Below are 20,223 nucleotides of genomic sequence, written 5' to 3'. Positions count from 1 at the left end.
CCCAAGAGGTGTTTCCCCACAGCTCCTGATTGAGAGCTCCCATTCTGACACAGGTACCCAGGGCATCCTCCCTGACCAGAGATGTGGCACGGAGATGAAGCAGGTCAGGCAGGCGGTGGTGCAAGTATTGCTCAACACGGGCCTTGAACATCAGCTTTGATAGAGGGAGCAATGAGTTCTTTATCCATTAGGAGTGCAGCTGAACACCAGAGGTCGAGACCACTGTGGGCAAGAGCTCGCCCATCAGCCTGGAGGGAGACAGCAGTGAGTCAGCAGGAAAGCAGCTCCCACACCGAGCCTTCCTCCAGAGCCACATTCCAGGAGGGATGCAGGAGCTTTTGACTCCCTCGTGTCACCTGCATTACTCATTCACCAAGATGCCTCTTTGGGTGCACACAAACGGAGCAGGGGACACCTCAAATCACCTTTTTGATGGACACAGAAGTCTTTCACAGCAGGCCCAGCTCACGCATGACAGGAGGGCACAATCCAGAAAGGAAGAGGCCTTTAACCATGCTTTAAAGGCAGTCAGCCCTGCCACAAGCACTCTGCTCACCTTCAGCCACACTACTTCCCCTCTGTGACCTGAACCCACAATCCCTGACGTTGGAAATCCCTCTGGAGAGTACCACGACCATGCTGTGCACCACCAGAATCAACACTGATGCTTAAAACACCTTGAATGTAAAGAAGAGAGAGGCAGCAGCGGTGCTGAGCTGCAGATGCTGGTGCCCAAAGAGCATCCTTGCCTTTAGGACACTGGTTTTGGAGCCATGTGGTTCTCACAGCAGTATCAGTGGGTCTGAGACACGTCTGTACACAGAGGTTTCCCTGGGCTCGGAAGGGACATCACCTTCACCTCCAGCACTGCCTCACAGCATCACTAGAAACAGAGGCTTAAAGCAAGAAATAAACCCAAAGCAAACAACATCAGCTTGTTTTGTACCATGGCAGCTCTTCTGCCCCCATAATCAATGCTAAAACACAAATAAAACCAAGGCTACCTTCACTAGCAAGGCTTTTCTTGCTTAGGGGTACCACAGGCGCTGCTCTGGCCACACAGCACTGGGTAGAGCAGACCACAGCCTGGTACGAGTGGCCAAGGAGCAGCATCTCCTCTGAGACCCCACATGGAAGCGCTGTGCCCCTGGCACTGACAGAACAATGTGGGGCTGTCACCATGCCGGTGGCACAACCTTAATGGCACAGGCAGCAGCACAGAAGCTGTGAAAGGAAAAGCCCTCAGCATCCAGGCTCAGAGAGCAGTCCTGCCCCATCCAGAGCTACCCAGGAGTGCCCTAGGAGAGGTACTGGAGACAGGACAAAGGCCAGAAGCACGCGGTGACACTGACCCTGCTGTGCCACACAGCACAGCAGTCAACTCCATGCCAGAAAGAAACCCAAGCAAAATAAGCTATTACAGATACCTGTATCCATCCCTGATCTCTCCTGAGCACTCGTATCTCACCAGCTAGGCAGCTGCTCTACCAGCCTGCTGCCTCACAGCATCACTTCACTGCACTGTTCCATCCCCCCCATCACAGAAAGCACCTAAAAACGGGGCTCCCCCCCACTCATTTGAGCCCCTTTTCTCTCTACTTAAAAGGCCTCCCCCAATCTCATGTGCTCTGAGGATTCCCAGCTCTTTCCCACCCTTCTCAGAGGCGCAAACGGGACATGACAAGTTACAAGGCACAGTGCTCTACACTCACAGCAGCCTTCCACGTTCTGGATCTTAACAAAGCTGAAAGAAACTGGAAAACACCTTCTGGAGGGAAGCACATGTGCTTCCACTGTGCTCCCACCCACCCAGGGACAACCTGTCCTGGGAAGCACCAGGAAACTTGGATCAACACAGCAAGGATGGGTAACTGCAGGCTGCCACCTTGCCAGGATGCTTCTCAGCTACACTCACATGAGACACTGGTGGATTAAAACCTTCACATCTCCATCCTGGCTCCATGGAAGGGACCAAGAGCATTTAGGGATCTGGCAGAAGCATACAGAGCACTGCTGTTTTGAGGGCTGCGCACTAGTATTGATCCCCGACACAGCCCACCTCTCCCCATGCCCTATTCCCCCTGGGATGCTGCCATGAACAGTTAACAGTGCCCCTTCTAACATTTACAGAGTGCCCGGTGGTTTAGGTGATGGAACATCTACGTTCTTGGCTATAGGGAACAGAAATCCAGCCCCTGAGACATGGATTTCTGTGGAGCAGAGATGCTCACAAACACATTGGCTTCCTCACCCCTTCCTGGTGGATGAGAGCTACCGCAGACAGCGACGTGAAGCAGGGATGAGCTCTGTCAGACCCCAGTGCAGACAGCCCCCAGCAGGCTAGATTTTGTACAAAAAGCTGGGCACGTAGTCAAAGCGGAGCAGGGAGCTCAGCCCCTGCCCGGGCTCCTGAAGGTACTGCAGCTTCAGCAGCTCCGCCAGGTACTGCACGATCTTGATGTCTTCATTGACCAGGCCCAGCTGAAGCTTCAGAAAGTTCATCCTGCGACTCACGACGGACTCTTCGGGTTCCCTTTCGCTGATGGGAAGGTGCAAATGGTGGCAGAAGGTGAAGAGGAAGGCTTTTGAGCACAGCTGGGTGAGGATGCTTTGGACGTGCATGTAGTAGGTGCTTCCTCGCTTGATCTGCGTGCGGTGATCCGCCAGCCGGGACACCACGGAGCCTTTGTACAGAGGGCAGCGCAGAGTCTTGCTGTCAGCATCCAGGATGCTGATGTAGCGGCTGTAGCGGCTCAGGGCGTGCAGGGCGTTCACCCCGGCAGGAGACACCGTCCTGGAACAGCAAAGAGAGAGGTCATGGCTGGAGGGGACCCTGCAGGTGAGCAGCAGGTTGTGTCTGTGCCCCTCCACTGCACTGACTTTCCCTTACCTGCACCAGCCCCTGTGAGGAAATAGAGGCTAGCAGGGAAAAGTCCAGCCAAATCATCCCTCCAACCTGCCAGATCCCAAAGAAACCTCAATCCATAGATCCCCACGTGCCCTCATCCACATTGTCCATGTGCTGCTTCATAAACCACTGCATCATGGGGCAGCTCCCTCGCTCAGTGACAGGAGTGGGAGCAATAGGACACCTCTGGTGAACAGAAGCAAACCTTCCTTCTGGATGTGACAAGCAGCACCCCAAAACCCAAACCTGCCCCACTCCCCTTGCCAGGAGCTTTACTTCCCCCCCATATCACTGTTATGGGAGGGAGCTGCTCTGAGGTGGTCAAAGCCCTGAGTGCAGCAAAACCTTCCTCCTTTCCAAAGGGAATCATCCTTAAACCAGAACATTCCCTGGCTGAGCCTGGCCATTTCTCATTCAGGTGCCAACCCCCAGCACTGTTCACAACGTGCAATTACCCAACGAGCCCAAATGTATGTTATTTAAATGCAAATGACAAGCCTACGCCAGCTCTGCCTTCTGTTCCTCACTTCTGCGTGGGTAAAGTCCCTGGCGCTTGAGAGACAGCTCCCAGCCTCCAAGCAGGAGCCCCAACTCGTGGTGTCAGGGCTGCTCCTGTGCCCAGGCACTGTCTGCCCTTCCAGACACAGTGTCCTGAACCAGAGGGATGAATCCAGCCTTCCCAAAGCCCTGCTCCAAATGGTTTGCTGAGAGCAAAACATCATGAAACTCAACACGCCATCAGCATTCCATGAGGAGCCTTGAAATGACTGACACACGTAACAAGCAGCGCTCCAAAATAAGAATGCCTTTAGTTTACAGAAATTGCAGCTAACCACAAACATTGAGCAAGGAGGGAACACTTGGGGCTTTAAAAAACCTCACCGACAGACAGGGAAGTTGGGGAGCGGCTGTTCCGGAGCTCTCATCCTGCCTCCCCAGCACTGAAACGAGAGGAAACTCCCAGCTTGAGTTCATTCCATCCCCCACAACCCCCAGCAGCCCAGAGAGGAGCTTTCTCTATGGCTTGGTTTTCACTCTGCTCAGAAACAGGCTTTCAGGAGGCTCTGGGCAATGGGGCTGCCACTCTGACTCATGCTGTGACAGCAGTGGCTGTTCCCCGTCATGCACCCGCAGCACCAAACACATCCTGGTAACACACACAAAGGAAAGCCTTTTCCTAAGGAAGGCAAGGATGAAATCTTGAGAGCTGAGCAACTGCTGTTTGTTGATATAAACCATGAAGCCACGTTTGAGGTCTGGATGGTGGGGAAGGGGTGATGGTCTTCACCCTGAGCAGAGTTTCCCTTTGCATCTGACCTGCAATCCCAACACCGCAGCTCCCTGGAGCTATTTTCCTGCACTAAAGCTTGTTATAAATAAGCCTTTGTCCACCTGTACTCCCCACAAAGGGCTCCACACCTCCACTCTAACCCATGACACCCAGCCCCACACCCTCACCAACACAGCCCAAGGTCCAATTTCTGACCTACTGCACCTCATCCCTTCATTAGGGTGCACAAGGAAAAACCCTCCCTGTATCAAAGCATCCATTTAAACCCCCCAATTCCAGCTGGAAATGTCAGAGGAGTTTCAGCAGGAGAACTCCAAGAGCACTCTTAGGTCCTCCTGGAAACCAGCAGGACCCATGTTTGTTCTCTGCTTTGCCAGGCTAAGACCTAAACTAGAAGGAAACCTCCTGGCCAAGACACTCGCATGAGCCAAGAGGCACACAGATGTTCCAAATATCAATGCTTGAGTGAGGCTGGATAGAAAGAGACAAATCCCCCTTCAAAATACATCCCACAAGGAGAAATTCATGGCGGCGGCAGCGACCTTTGGGGGCCCATGAATTTCCCACCCTGAAATCCCCCCTTAGGAGATGATGTTTCCATCAAACCCCACAACGTGACACAGCAACCAGAGCCCGGATTTACCTCTGGAGCCCGATCAGCTTCCACTTCTGGAAATCCACGACGTGCAGAGGGGAGGTGACCCAGTGCTTCACAGGCTTGGCGTAAAGGCCGCAGGTGGGCACGAAGATGGAGAGCGCCGTCACGAGCTTCTTGACTATGGCTTCCTCCTCCCCCAGCACGATGAGGGTCCTGCCGCTGAGCAGGGAGTAGATGGCAGGGTGGGCAAAGGGGTATTGCCTGATGAACCTCAGGGCGTTCTGCCCAGCCTTCTTCTTGTGCCTGTCAGCCCCCTGGCAGGCAGGGTGAGCTGGAGAAGGGGTCCTGTCGGAGCACGTGGAGGCAGCGCTGCTCATATAGCTCGTGGAGTCCGAGCACTCATCCAGGCTGCTCTTACTGACCTCCCTGCTGCCTGCCATATAGCGAGAGTCAAGCTCGTAGGGCAGGAGCCCGCCCGAGATGCCATCGTGGGAGGGGAAGCTCCCAAAGGTCCCATGCAGCCCCGGCTCGGATGCCCGGTATGGCTGCGGTGGGATCCTGACCACCCCATCCTCATCGCAGGGCTTGTGGCCCAGGTCAGGCAGAGGCTCCAGGAAGTTGGGGCTCTCCTTCCCGATACAACAAGCCGAATCCACCTGCACCAAGTTCTCCTGGTTTGAAACATCTTCCTGCTCGTCAGCATCATCCAGGTTCAGTCTGGGGGTGAAGCGGAGGCCTCCCTCTTCATCCCCCACGTAGGGCTCCTCGTTAATGGCACTTGGGTAACTCGCTTTGAAATCCTCCGGGATGAGCGACTCGGAAGGACACGTGCTGAGGACCTCGATGCTGTCCTCGCTGACGGTCCTCCTGCTGCCCACCTTGCTCCTGCCCACCTGAGGGCTGGGGCTGACGGGCAGGCTGGCCTGGCTCTCCGACTTGGGCAAGCCAGAGGCAGACTTCTCCGTTCCCAGCACCTCGATGCTCTCACCGCTGCTGATGCTGCCTTTGAGGTCTGCATCCAGGTAATCCAGGTTCTCCTGGTGCTCAAACGTCACAGACTCGCTCATTTGGGGCTCTTGGGAGTTCTCAATTCCCTGCTCCATCTTGATGGGCACGCTCTCCACGCTGGACTTGTAGGCTCCCAAGCTGATGACCACTGTAGGAGCAGGGAACTCTTCCACACACTTTCCATCTCTAGCATCATGACTGTGCCCCTGGCAGCCTCTGTATTGTTTTTCAGGTGGTTTTTCATCCAGACAAGACGCATCCTCAAAGAGGAAGTTAGTTATGGTCTGTTGCTTTAGCAGTGCCCTGCTGATCTGCTCTGTCAGGAGGTAGCACACGTCCCCTCTGAAAGTCCTCTCGATCTGGTGCAACTGATCAAGGGTTTGGGTGAAAAAATACACATCACAGAGCTCCTCCAGCGTCTTCAGCTTCTTGTCAAAGCATTTGGCAGACTTGGCTTTGATAAGCTTGGGGGTATAGGACAGCACATGGGTGTAAAGGGGAGTTTCAGCAGGGTCGGAGGTAGTGGGGTCCCGATCGCAGCCCGCGTTGGCCTGATCCAGCAGCACACACTCCGGCTCATAGGGGTGGAAGTCGGATTCCTTCAGCTTCCTGTAGGGATACGACCTGATTTGTTTCAGCAGGTCCTGGTGCTCGATGATGGACTTCTCCACACTGGCCAGCTCATTGGCTTTCTCAATGGCTTGGGTGGTGTAATACCCTTTGTCGTTGGCTTTCTTCTGCACCTCGGTTTCGTTGTGCAGGACGGTCCTGGTGTAGTCGAGATCTCTCAGCTTCTTTTCCAGTTCATCAGCAAAAGCTTTCCGGTTCCCTGTCTTTAAGCATTCGGAGGCCTTGGAAAACTCAGCAGAGAGTTCCTGGAACTGCTGCATGATTTTGTGCTCATCAGCAGAAATATACGCCATGCAGAAGGGCCTCACGAACCCCCTGGCTTCCAGGTCATAGAGAGTCAAGTGGTGCACGTAGGCAAAGGCTCCCTCCTTCGAGTCCCCGAGCACCACTTTGGAATCCTCCACGAAGTTCAGCTTCGGGTACGCAGAGCCGGGAGGATGCCCCACGAAGGAGGCCTGGTAATCCACAGACATGATCCGCAGGGAGAAGTAATTGAGATCGAAAGTCCCCGACACTTTGGCATCCTCGGGGATGGTCAGGAGGGGCTGAGGCCCCACTTGCTCCGAGAACTCGGAGATGAGGATGAAATCCCGGCTGAACTTGGAGTTGGCCACCTTGGCCCAGGGGTTGGCACCGGGGCCGGCGAAGGGGAACAGCGGCACCGAGTACTCCTCGGGCAGCGGCGGCTCGCTGTACAGCTCATCCTCCAGCTCCTCCTCCCGGGTGAACGCCACCACATCGGGGGCGCTGATCATATTTCCCTTAGGACGGGACCGACATGGAGCAGCGAGGCCCCGTCCGGTCCCCCCCGCCACCACCACCACCACCACCGGGCCCTACGGGAGGCCCCACCGCAGCCCGTGTCCCACCGCTGGGCCCCACCACGTGTCCCGCCGAGGCCCGTTGTTGTCCCACCGCCTCCTCACGCCTCGGCCATGGCCGGGCCCCGCCGGCCCCGCTCCGCCGCCGGCCCTCACGGACACCGCAGCCCCGCAGCCATCTTGGGATCACATGACGCCGTCACCTCTCACCCCGACAGCAGGAAGCGAAGGAGACACCGCCGCCTTCCCCTTCCCTCTTCACCGTTGGTTTTAAGCCGCCGCCATCCTTTCGCGTTACCTCAACCGGGAGGGGACGGTAAACAGGGGAACGGTAAACCGGAGCGGAATGGTAACCGGGATCGGAGCGGCGAGAGGACGGAGCGCCGAGGAGCATCATGGGAGTTGTAGTCCTGTAACGCTTTACGGCAGAGCGAGGGAAACCGCGCCGCGTCCCGCCACTTTTTGCGACAGAGCTCGGAGGTGCGGGGCGTGCGTGAGGGAAGAGCGGGGAGGGGGAGGAACGGAGGGGGCTGCTCCGGTGAGGGGAGACCGGATGGGTTAGGGGGGTACTGGGGTGCGCTGGCCTGGCTGCGGTGGGGATGGGGCAGCCGCGGCCTGAGGGTGGCCCGGGGGTGGGTACGGGGACCCGGCAGCGGGGAGAAGCCGCTTCCAGCAATGAGGGGCCTGAGGAGAGCCCGGACAGGGTTAGGGGTGTGTGGGGCCGCCCTGACCCGCATAGGGCGGGCAGGAGGCGGGGTACGGGGGTGCCGGGAGCGGGCAGGACCCGCCGGGAGCCGCTGCTGACAGCGGGGTGAAGCCTCCCCCAGCAATGAGGGTGCCTTTGCCCGCTCCCGGCTGTCAACGGCGGAGCAGGCCCGTGAATGGCGACTCAGCGCTGGCTGTGCACCCCCGGCAGGGCCTGCAGGATGCCCGCGGCCCGGCGGAGGAGCCGCCGCTGTCCCCGGTGATGACGGCCCGGGCCAGGCTGTTGGCCGGCGGCGGGCTCAGGATGCTGCCCCAGCCCTGGCGCCTCTTCTCCCGCGCTGCGGAGGACGCGGCGCTGCGGAGGATCCGGAAGGTGCTGTGCGTGGCCGAGAAGAACGATGCTGCCCGGGGGATCGCCGAGCTGCTCTCCAACAGCAGGATGCGGCGGGTAGGGATGTGCCACAGCTCAGGCCTCACACCCGGGGCAGGCTTATAGCTGGCTGCAGAGCATCAATGTCACATCGTGTGGTGGCCCCAATAGGGCTTGGCGTGGGCAGCTCCCATCAGCACAGGTGACATCTCACACTGCTTTTGTGGTCTGGCTGCTTCTGACCATACAAGAGTACAATAATAACGTTGCCCAAATGCATCTGGGAGCCTTGGATCCCTTCTCCTGTTGGGATTCGGCTCCCCAGCTGTGCTTCCTCTGTCTGGACAGCCTTCTCCAGGCTCTGAGCTCCACAGTGAGGGCTTCCTGTGCTCCTTCTCCAGTTGCAGTGCATGCATTCAGTTCAGGAACTGAAACCATCTGGCTTGTGTTTCCCAGTCAAAAAGCACCACTTCTGCAGCATCAGCAAGTGTCAGGGGTTCACTGGAGTGCACACAATAAAGCAAAGATGGTCCGTGGGTTAGAGGAGTTCCGAGATCTCTCTGCTGCTTTGTTTTGTGACCAGCAGTGTGCGTACTCACTGGGTATTTCCAAGCTAAGAGCTAGAAGGTGCTTCTAGACTAGAATTAGTTTGAACCAAAGGTGTTATTGAGAGCCTGAGTGCTGACACTTCAAATCAAGGAAGGTGGCATTCTGCTTCTATAGAAAAAGCAGCAATATACAATCTAGAAACTTCCATGAGCCTCAGGCAGAACAAAATCTTGGGGACCCAGAGCAGCACAGTTGTTTGTCAGGAATATAACTGACCAGCCCCATTAAATCTCTTCACTGTTGATGCTCTCAATGGGGAGATAACCCTGGCATCCCGTCAGGCATGGTTTACTATACTCTTACATATGGTTTAAAAGGCTCTTAATGTTTAAAAGCACAATTTATGTCTCTATAAATGGTATAGGCAATTTCTATTAGGTACAGTACCTGGTTTTCACTTGCCCCACGCTTCTCTGTGCGCTGCTGTGTCTAAACACATGTATGAAGTGAAGCAGAATGAGTTTGGTTTCCTGCAGCAGCCAGAAACTCAGAACCTTTCCCTTTTCCTTCCAGCGAGAAGGGTTCTCCAAGTTCAACAAGATCTACGAGTACGACTACCAGATGTTTGGCCAGGTAGAGTTTCCCTTCATTCTGCTCCTACAAATGCAAAATACCGATTATTAAAAGCCATTTGTTAGAAGTTATAAAACCATATTTAGTGATGGGGACATTTTGTCTAAAGGTGAGGAAAAGGCAGATGTTTTCTTGGCTCAAGCACTGACCTGTTTCATTGCTTTACATCGTTCAGTTTGGTTTAATATCAGTCAAAAAGATGTTGCTGTTGAAAACTGGGAGCTTCCTAAAGGAACTGAGGAAAAGGCCATAGATTTGGCTGTCAGTAGAGAGAAGAGCTTTGTATTAGCAGAAGGGATGTGCCACTGTGTAAATTGAGAACTGAAGGAAGATCTTGGGCCTGGGGGTAGCTTTTAGCAAAGGATGGGCACTGATTACCTTGATCTGTCTCTTGCAGAACGTTACTATGGTGATGACATCTGTGTCAGGACATTTACTGGCTCATGACTTCAAGATGCCCTTTCGCAAATGGTGAGTACATGGCACCCCTCACAGGAGGGAGCTGTCATCTGCTTTCAACTGGAAGCTAAGAGGAGCAGGAGGGACTCTGACACAGCTGCAGAGCAGGGTGATGAGTCCCTAATTCGACATAGAATATAATGTTACTTCAAATCACAGTCTTCAGACTGCTAAACCCCCCTGAGCTCTTCATACTGTAAAAATACATTAAGGCAGACCCAAGGAATTAAACTGATTCTGAAACCTGAGCGATGCTTTTGTGTTCTTTGTTCAGCCAGATGTCCCCAGGATGTGAGGCACTTTCTCTTTCCCCCCTTTGTTCTCTGCACTTGAAATAAGAGAAGCTGCTTGTTTAGGGCAGCCTTCCAGATTGGCTGGTTTGCCTTGTTGCTTTTTGTTTCCATTGCTTTTTAAGTGTCACTCAGACAACATAGAGTTCACATGAAATGCTAAGAGGAGGCCCACAACAAAACATATTAATTCCAGTACTTGAACAGCACTTCCTCACAAGACAGCATCAGTTAGTGTCTCACAACAGATGTTTTAGTTCTTGTTATGCACGCTCTTTATCCTCTCTTTCCCAGGCATAGCTGCAACCCTCTAGCTCTTTTTGATGCTGAAATTGAGAAGTATTGCCCTGAAAACTACATGGATATCAAGGTATGTTGTTTTTAAGAGGTTCCCCTGAAACTATTTGCGGTCAGAGGTTCTGCAAACATTGCCTCAGACAGGAGGACAATTGTACCTTTGTCCTTAACATCCAACTTTCTGTGGTTTAACAAATCCCTCCTGTGTATCAAAGCACTATATATATATATATATATATATACACACACACATATATATATACACATGCTGTTTGTGACATCAAAAGTTTCCTGCTCATGTACATTATAGAGTCATAGAATAGCTAGGGTTGGAAAGGACCTTAAGATCATCCAGTTCCAACCCCCCTGCCATGGGCAGGGTCACCTCACACTAAACCATGGCACCCAGGGCTCTGTCCAACCTGGTCTTGAACACTGCCAGGGATGCAGCATTCACAGCTTCCCTTGGCAACCCATTCCAGTGCCTCAGCATCCTCACAGGAAAGAACTTCTTCCTTAGATCCAATCTAAACTTCCCCTGTTTAAGTTGGAACCCGTTATCCCTTGTCCTGTCACTACAATCCCTAATGAATAGAAACATCAGAGCAGTAAAGGAACAGCTGCTTTGCTAAAAGTAGAAATACATTTTCCAACAAAGTGGAGTTGGAGTTGGGAACTGCATCTCAGTTTGACCAAAAAAATGCCATTTTCAGCACAATGGTGGCATGATCCGAGCCTAGCCATGCTTTATAACAGAGTCAGATGTAAATGACTCAGCTCTTCTGAAAGCTGCCCGATCTCATGAGACACACAATTACAAAACCTTATTTCAACAATCTCTATGGGTGCACGTTGTATTTCATGTTCAGTTTCATTCTAAAGCTAAATGACAAAGCAAGTGGCCTGGTATATCTCAGTGTGTGATATTTCCTCATCCCAGAGAACCCTGGAGCGAGAAATCCAGCAGTGCCAGGCCCTGGTGATCTGGACTGACTGTGACCGAGAAGGAGAGAACATCGGCTTTGAGATCATTCACGTTTGCAAAGCTGGTGCGTAGAGCAGCTTCTTCATCCAAGTTCCATTAAAGTGCTGGTGTGACAGGTATTGCTGCTCAGAGATCTTGTAACAGAGGCACGTTCTCAATCTTCCTGTGTCCACGTTAAACGTTAACTGTTAAATATGTGGCTCTGATAGTTCAGAAGCATGCTCAGCTATTGGAAAGCTGTCGAACGGGTTGACAGCACACTCATTTGCAGATGGCTGTTTATTAATTGCTCCTTTCATTGGTGTTTGAGCCACTCTTTGATTTCTTTGCTTTTTTCTCTGTGTTCCTGTGCCAGTAAAGCCAAACCTCTGTGTGTTCCGAGCCCGTTTCTCAGAGATCACACTCCATGCTGTCCGAACAGCCTGCGAGAACCTCACCCAACCTGATCAAAAAACAAGTGATGCCGTCGATGTCAGGCAGGAGCTGGACCTCAGGATAGGTACGTAAACACGCCCTGGAGATGAGAGCAGGCTGCCAGGCCCTCCCATACACCTCTACTAACAGGAGGTGACCAACTGTGGTAGGTGGGCAGGGGACAGCTTTGTTAGCAGTGCGTAGGCTATAAATGCGCTCCCTTAGACTGCTTTACAAACAAGGCTCTTCCTCACTTCTCGTCTAACCACATTGAATGCACATTGTTAAAGCCTGGCAAGGATTGTTTAGAAATCATCTGTTACTGTATCCTCAAGACAGATGCCCTCTGCAGTGTTGTAAATGTGATTATTAGATCAGATACAACCGCACCACATCTCATGTTTTACTCAGCCATGCTCTTTGAAGGACACGTTAGGTGTATAGCTCACGCAGCTCTGACAGGTTTCTGCAACTGAATATTAGAGTAAAGTTAATACTCAGAGTATTAAAAAGAACCATCTGAAGTGCTGCTGTGGTAATCGGTCGGTGTTGTTGTATTCACTGCAGGGTACACTTCCTTTTCACAGGTGCTGCCTTCACCAGATTCCAGACACTGAGGCTGCGGAAGATCTTCCCTGATATCTTAGCAGACCAGCTGATCAGCTATGGTAGCTGCCAGTTCCCAACGCTGGGCTTTGTAGTTGAACGCTTTAAAGCCATCCAGGCCTTCGTTCCCGAAGCCTTCTATAAAATAAAAGGTATGGTTGGGGCAGAGTTGGCCTGAGTGCTGTCTAAGAGGGTTTGATGTGTATAGAAAGGAAGAACATCAGGGAAACAACCAAACCGTGATGCAGAGGTGGTTTCCTCTTCCTTTGCTATGCCCACTAAGCAGAACTGAAAGGTTTGCCACTTGTGCCTCTATTTCCCTTACTGTATTTCCATTGTATTACTACTATAGCACTCAGATCTGTTGTTCAACACAGTGACACATGATCATGAAGATGGCAGTGTGGTCTTCAACTGGAAGAGGAACCGGCTCTTCAATCACACAGCATGCCTGGTCCTTTACCAGATGTGTATGGAGGTAGGAAAGCCTGTCAATAGTTGTACAGTCCAGTATCAGCCAAACACTTCCTGCATTGGTCTTGCTGAAGACATTGAAAGAACAGTTTGAGCACGCTCCTGAAGGAGATTTTGTGGATTACTTTGTGTTTAGGATCCAGTAGCAACTGTTGTCGAGGTTGGGAGCAAGCCCAAGAGCAAATGGAGGCCCCTGCCCCTGGACACTGTGGTACGTTTGAACTGTGCTGAAAGGACTTAACCTGAAGGAAGCTCTGAACAGGTATTTTACTCACCACTCCGAATTATGCACCAATGCCTCTGTTTTGTTCTGGCTCCTCCCAATGCAGGAACTTGAGAAGTTGGCTTCCCGCAAACTAAAGATAAATGCAAAGGAAACCATGAGGATATCAGAAAAACTCTATACTCAAGGGTAAGGAAGCAAGACTTGGCTTGGGGAACTCAAGTCTTTCAAAAGTAAAAGGCCTTTAGGCCAAAACCATCTTGGAGCACCTCCGAAAGTGCTGCTTTTTTTCCTCTTAAGGTTCATTAGCTACCCCCGAACCGAGACCAACATCTTCCCCAAGGAGCTGAACCTCTCTGCCTTAGTACAACAGCAAACACAGGACCCAAACTGGGGAGCATTTGCACAGAGGATTCTGGATCAGGGTGGGCCAACCCCTCGGAGTGGAAACAAATCAGATCAGGCTCACCCTCCCATTCACCCCACCAAATACACTGCTAGCCTGCAGGTGAGTTTAACAAAGGCAGGGGTTGATAAATGAAGTCTTGATAAGATGGTTATTAGCACAGTAACCTCACCTGAGATCTCACTTGGCACCCCATCAACACAGAAGGACACTGACCCTTTCTTACTATTTGATATTAGGGCAACGAGCAGAGGCTGTATGAGTTCATTGTGCGCCATTTCTTGGCTTGCTGCTCTGAAGATGCCAAGGGCCAGGAAACCACCGTGGAGATTGACATTGCCTGTGAGCGATTTGTTGCTCAAGGACTGATGATCCTGGCCAGAAATTACCTGGAAGTCTATCCTTATGACAAGTGGAGTGATAAGGTAATGCCCTTGAATAACATAGGTGGGAGAAGCTAAAGTACCTGAAGCTTAAAATAGCTTTTCACTGCCAACTTCAGCACACCCTTTGACAATTACCTGGCCCACTGTCTGTTTCACTCAGAGACATCTCTGCTGCTTTATTGTGCCAGTTTTGGATAGATTCTTTTCCTTCTGACACCACAGCAAAGACCATACAGGGCTGTGGGATTGACTTTACTCACCAAGAGGAGCTGCAATTGGTGTTCCATGCTGCCTCCAGCAGTTCATTACTGTCTGATCCTGAGGACCCTGAGGATGGATCTCCTCCCAACCACAGCGCTGCTCTGTTACAGCACTGTTAGTGTGATGTTTTGTCTTCAGTGACTGGAGCACAGGGCAGTTTCAAAGAGATTCTCCTTCCTTTCAGGTTATCCCACTGTATCAGAAAGGGTCTCGCTTTCAGCCCACTACAGTGGAGATGGTGGATGGGGAAACCAGCCCTCCATTGCTCCTCACAGAAGCGGATCTCATTGCTCTCATGGAGAAACATGGCATTGGTCAGTATTGGTAGCGTGGCCAGTCTTGCTCTTGGAAGCTTTATTCATAAGCTTCTCAGCATCTCTCCAACAGCAGTTCTGTCCCACCCTCAGAGTAAGGGACTCTCTAAAAGTCCCTTCAGATAAGAAATCACTTAAACGTACAGAACAAAGGGATAGTTGAGACCTATGGGCAAAGCCCAGAGATCCTAAGGAGGCTGCAGAGGGCCTCCAGTGCCTGGGGAGATGTGTGATTTAGGCTCCAGGCTGTGCCTGTCAGCACCTTATTGGCCTCAGTGCCAGTGGGACACAAGGGCAGTGCTGCTCCTGACCGTAACTTGTCTCCTTGTCCCTTTAGCACCTTGCCCTCTGCACTAGGCACAGGGGAAGCCACCTCTTGGCACCTGACTTGCCTGACAACCTGCCTGCTGCTTTCAGGGACTGATGCCACTCACGCCGAGCACATCGAGACGATAAAGACGCGGATGTACGTGGGCCTCACAGACGATCAGCGCTTCCTCCCAGGCCACCTGGGCATGGGGCTGGTGGAAGGTAAGGGCAGTCTCCATTAGGAACATGGCAGGGTCCTTACAGGCTCCTTCTTTTCGCTTACCATGCGGTGTGTTCCTCAGGCTACGATTCCATGGGCTACGAGATGTCCAAGCCTGACCTTCGAGCTGAGCTGGAGGCTGATCTGAAACTCATCTGTGAGGGGAAAAAAGACAAGTCTGTGGTGTTGCAGCAGCAGGTCCAAAAGTACAAGCAAGTCTTCATCGAAGCTGTGGCCAGAGCCAACAAGTGAGTCTGTGCCCTCTTCTGGTTGCTCTTTTGGGAGCTGCTGGCTTCTCATCCAGGGCTCAGCTTGGAGTGGGATCCTGTCACAGCTTCCCTGGAGCTCTGCCTCGTATGTAGGCATTTGCATGCATGATTCACAGCCTGGCACACTGGCATGAGCTGGTGCCAACTGCATGCTCACCTTGGTTTAAACCCTGAAGTTTAAATTCAGAGCTGGAGGAAGAAGATAGCAACATGCACTGACCTCTGTCAGGTTGTACCAACACCGAGCCTGTTCCAAAAGCATGATGCTGAACCAACATCCTGGTAGAGAAGCCAAGAGGGGCTGTGAGGAGGGCAGCAGGCATGAATTCACTTCACTGCCTGATTGCTCTTTGCAGGGGAGACCCACAGGATGCTCTGCTGGTTTCTTTATAGGTTGGACCAGGCCCTGGCTCAGTACTTTGGAGAAGCCACAGGAAGTGCAGAGCAGGAGGAGGTCTATCCAGCAACGCCTCTTTCCGTTCGGAAGTGTCCCCAGTGCAACAACGACATGGTGCTGAAGACCAAGAAGAACGGCGGGTTGGTGATCTTCCCTGCTGTAGGAAGTGGCTTTCTGGGCTGGTTTGTGGTGGTGTTCATGGGTTGGTTCTAGGTTTTGTTCATTTGCCTCCTCTCTGCAGCAAGCATGACAACTTGGGCTGCGTTTAGTTCACTCCACCAGCTGCATAAGCTGTGTGGATTCAGCTGAACCCCTCAAATGCCTATTTTCCCTTAAGAATAGTTGGTTTGGCAGTTTCTGATGGCGAGAAGGCAGGAGAACAGATCTCTCACTGTCCTCACACTGCCTCTTCCTCATGCACTGCTTTTGTCCCACGCAGGTTCTACCTCAGCTGCATGGGCTATCCAGCTTGTAAAAGTGCAGTCTGGTTTCCTGATTTTGTGCTGGACGTGACCAGGGATGAGAGCATCTGTGCTGTGTGTACACCACATCCAGTTCACAGGTAGGTCAGACCAGTTACCCCTTGGGGAAATGCAGCCCCTTGGACACTCCATGTTAGCCATCAGGGCCAGAGGCTTCATGGGCTGAGCAACCATCTTCCATTGCAGTCTTAGAAAGCTGGAGCAGCTTTGGCTTGGGGATAGAAAGAAGAGGGGTTGGGAAAACCCCTCTATAGTATATATTCTGTAAATATACATATATGTATATATACATATATGTGTGTTTATATATATACAGTATATATTGTGCTATGTATTATAGCAGAATTCAAAAGAAACCCCACAATGTAAAAACTGAAGTCCAATTGAGGCCTGTTGATGACATGGCTTAGTGTGAGGTGTCCCTGCTCATGGCAGAGGATTAGAACTTGATGATCTTAAGGTCCTTTCCAACCCTAACTATTCTATGATCCTATGATGAGAAGTTACGTGAACTGAGAGACTTCTGTTCTTCCTTTCCTTTCAGACTGAAGTTTAAGTTCAAGAGAGGCAGCATTCCACCCGTGATGCCCCTGGAGTTTGTTGGCTGCATTGGAGGCTGTGATGACATGCTCAAAGAGCTCTTGGACCTTAAGTACTTACACAGATCATCCCAACCTCCATCATCAGCCAGCCAGGAAACCAACCCCTCGCAGGTCAACAACTCCTTTAACAGGGCTAGTGGTGAAAACAGGCACGTGAGGGGGACCACAAACCTGGCTCCAAGACATCTGCTCTCTGTGAGCTCCATGAGAACACCGAGACCTGCTCCCTCAGCTGCTCCAGACGACAGGAACAACGCAGTGGTGTGCAACTGTGGGAATGAAGCCCTGCTGCTCACTGTGCGCAAAGAGGGGCCCAACCAAGGCAGGCAGTTCTACAAATGCAGTGCCAGCACCTGCAGCTTCTTTCTCTGGGCTGATCAGCAGCCAGAGGACAGAAACAACGCGGTTCCACGGGGCTCTGCGTTGCCCCAGCCCTCTGCAGGAAGGGGCCCAGCAGGATTTCAGCGCCCAGGAGGAGGAGGGAGAGGCCCAGAGCTCTTTGGAAGCAGCAGCTCTGACTCAGGAGGTGGCACAGTGTGCAATTGTGGCCAGCCAGCTGTCACACGCACTGTCCAAAAGGATGGGCCCAACAAAGGGAGGCAGTTCCACACGTGCTCGAAACCCAGGGAGCAGCAGTGTGGCTTCTTCCAGTGGGCAGATGAAAACACAGCTCCAGGTAAGGCCAGGCTTGATGTGGACCACAGGGGTGGAGGTTAAACTGAACACACTTCTCATGCTACCACAGCTCTTGTAGCAACTCACACATTTAACAGACTTCAGGTTTGTCTTTAAACCATCTGGCAGCAGCATTCTAGCACTGCAGATGTTGCTCATAACAACCAAGTCTGGCTTACCTTTTCCAGCCATACATCTGCTGAGCCCCAAGCAGGATGCTTTCCTTCTACATGCAGTTATCTTTAGCATCTCTCTGTCCATGACCTGTTGGATAAAGCCCATGCCTCTTTCCAATGCTGTTTGAGAATCTGTCCTCCCAAATCCTGGAGCTCAGCTCTGTGAGAGCTAGTACCAACTTTCAGCAGAGCTGGAGTAGCAGCACCACTTTGGGAGGTGGGAAACCCCTTTCTGTCACAGCAGGGAAATGGTGCTACTCCCTCTGCCCTACTTTAGGAACGCAGAGAAAGGCTAAGTCTTTCTGAAGCTTTGATCAGAGCTGACAAAGTGAGTGTGGCTGCTGTGGAGAGATGCTGAAAGCAAATACCCATTAAAGATAATAGCAAAATAAGGCTGCCAAAGAAAGAACACTCACACAAAGGAACAGTAAGCAGAGAGATGGGTGGAGATGTCTGTGAGAAACCTTCCTCTTCTTTCTCAGACATTTGGGCCTAAAGGGATAGAATAAAGCTTTCGAAACTATTTAAACCCTAAGTTTTCCTCTGGGATGTTCTGTTGTTTCTGCTTTAGCTGTAGGCCAAAGCATGTAACCAGGCAGATCAATTTCCCTGCTTTGTTCCCACATTCCTCTAATGCTGCAAGACAAATGGGTGACGTTTAACTGTTCAGAGCTTAAACAAGCGTAGTTTCAGGTATAATCCAGGTGGCTGAGATAGTGAAATCCTTGCTCTGCCATTTTGAACTTAGCTCCTGTTTCTCGCCTGCTTTCAGAGGCACTCACATGCACGTTGTTTCTCTCTAGGGCCTTCTGGAGATGTCTCTGTGAACCACTTTGACAGCAGTGGGTTCTCAGGAGGGCTGGGAAGCAAAGCCAAGAGACCAGGCAGCTTCTCCTCGGGAGCCACTGCCAAGAAACCACGGACCTGCAGCATTTGCCACCAGCCTGGCCACACTAGGAAAACCTGCCCTCAGAACCACTGAGCCTGGGGGGACATCCCTTGAGAGCCTGCAAGGCCCAAGGTTGTGAGGAGCTGCCACAGGAGCAGCTGCTGTGGAAGGAGATGGAGCCTAGAACCAAGCCTATTGAGTGTCTTCTGGCTGCAGGCTGCTCCTGCCAAGGGGTTCTGTGTTCACCCATGCATTATGTGCCTGAGCTCACAAAGGTGGCTCCACTACTGGGGTCAGCCTTTGGTTTGAGCTGCTCTTCTGCTGAGCAGCTCGGGAGAGTCTGAACATCTCAAGGAGGCATTTGGAAACCAACACTGGATTGAGTCCACCCACAGCTCCTGCTGCGCTGGCAGCTGTACCCAGCCTCCCTATGCAGGGAAAAGCTGGGTTATCACTAGGAGAGGCACCAGGGCCACTTAGCTCTCAGTCCCTGGCTTTCCACAGTGTGGAAATCTATCTTAAGTCCCCTTTTAAGCTGACGTTCCCTGAAGAACATTCCCCCTTCTCTTTGTCACAGCACTGCACCCCTTACCTTGGTTGTCCCCACAGGGAAGAAGGGCCAGGTTCAGAGGAGCTTGCCCTGGAAGGGAAGCTCAGCTCATCTGCAGTGCTCAGCAAGAGCCTTCATTTCAAACAGCTCCTGAATATGAAACCAAGTTCTTCCCCAAGCCTCAGCCGTGCCTCTGGGGTGCTGCTACCTGATAGGAGTTATTGTTGTCTAGCTAATAAATTTCTTATTAAAATGTATTTAATTCTTAAATGGGATGCAGTGATACCTTAACTCTACCTTATTATCCCTTCCTACTTAAAGCAGTTAAGCGATTACTGTGAAAGCACCCACCCAAACCTTGCTCTTTCCACTCATCAGAACAATACAGAGGCTTTCTTAGGAGAAACTCCCTACAGTTATTCAGGAGTGAGCTGCAGATGGGTAGGGAATGTGGGTTTAGCTCACCAGCTCTGCAGCACTGCTGCACATGGAAGGAGAGATAAAGCTGAAGGGAGGTCCTGGTTTCCATACTGAATGGCCTTGGGAAGCCAGGCCTCTAACTTCCTCTCTGTGGGATCTTCCTCTGTACATCAAAGAAAGCAGATCACAAGATTCCTGCATCCTCCTCTGGCACAGGATAGCACAGAGCGTATCCCAGGGCCCCTGCTGCTGCTCCTGGACACGGATGAGCTCCCTGGGGTCAGCACTGATGGTGATAGGCAGCACATGGAGGGCAGGAAGCTGAAGCACTTAGAGAGGGTTCCTCAAAGCAAGCAGACCACAGCAACACACGTTCACATTAAGGTCTGCATGAAAGAGAGAGCCTTTTTCTGTGCAGCAGCCCATCACTATTGTGCTTAAAACCTATGGAGTATGAGGAGAACTTGGGTTGCATTCCCCTGTCCCACTCACTCCCACAATTAACAGCTGCAGCCTAAAAATACATTCCTGCCAGCTAAAATACCAGGATCAGGAGGCTTTGTAATGCAATCACTGCGCTGGTGAGAGCACGGCAGGAGGCTCTGA

The 20,223-nt window shown here is 52.0% G+C and overlaps 3 protein-coding genes across 3 annotated transcripts in view; 1 reads left to right on the top strand and 2 right to left on the bottom strand.

Annotated features, from left to right (window-relative positions):
* LLGL1 (LLGL scribble cell polarity complex component 1) overlaps positions 1–20,223 on the bottom strand; it is a 363,828-nt gene that overhangs the window by 316,826 nt on the left and 26,779 nt on the right. The window lies entirely within an intron of this gene.
* Positions 1,424–7,302, bottom strand: SMCR8 (SMCR8-C9orf72 complex subunit). Its single transcript, XM_061346674.1, has 2 exons — positions 4,843–7,302; positions 1,424–2,794 (listed from the first exon to the last, which is right to left on the bottom strand). The coding sequence occupies exons 1-2, from the start codon at positions 7,188–7,190 to the stop codon at positions 2,341–2,343; spliced, it is 2,802 nt and encodes a 933-aa protein (XP_061202658.1). The 5' UTR covers positions 7,191–7,302; the 3' UTR covers positions 1,424–2,340.
* TOP3A (DNA topoisomerase III alpha) lies at positions 8,043–19,018 on the top strand. Its single transcript, XM_061346557.1, has 19 exons — positions 8,043–8,409; positions 9,454–9,513; positions 9,911–9,984; positions 10,557–10,632; positions 11,500–11,608; positions 11,900–12,043; positions 12,546–12,716; positions 12,942–13,042; positions 13,175–13,249; positions 13,368–13,450; positions 13,562–13,769; positions 13,907–14,092; positions 14,499–14,628; positions 15,046–15,159; positions 15,240–15,405; positions 15,820–15,963; positions 16,263–16,385; positions 16,850–17,583; positions 18,562–19,018. The coding sequence occupies exons 1-19, from the start codon at positions 8,086–8,088 to the stop codon at positions 18,738–18,740; spliced, it is 3,201 nt and encodes a 1,066-aa protein (XP_061202541.1). The 5' UTR covers positions 8,043–8,085; the 3' UTR covers positions 18,741–19,018.

The sequence above is a fragment of the Neopsephotus bourkii genome, unplaced genomic scaffold (genome assembly GCF_033783945.1).
Source record: "Neopsephotus bourkii isolate Nb327-2 ecotype Australia unplaced genomic scaffold, CSIRO-AGI_Nbou_v1 NB_39, whole genome shotgun sequence".
Classification (NCBI taxonomy): domain Eukaryota; kingdom Metazoa; phylum Chordata; class Aves; order Psittaciformes; family Psittacidae; genus Neopsephotus; species Neopsephotus bourkii.
This window is presented reverse-complemented; position numbering and strand designations above follow the sequence as displayed.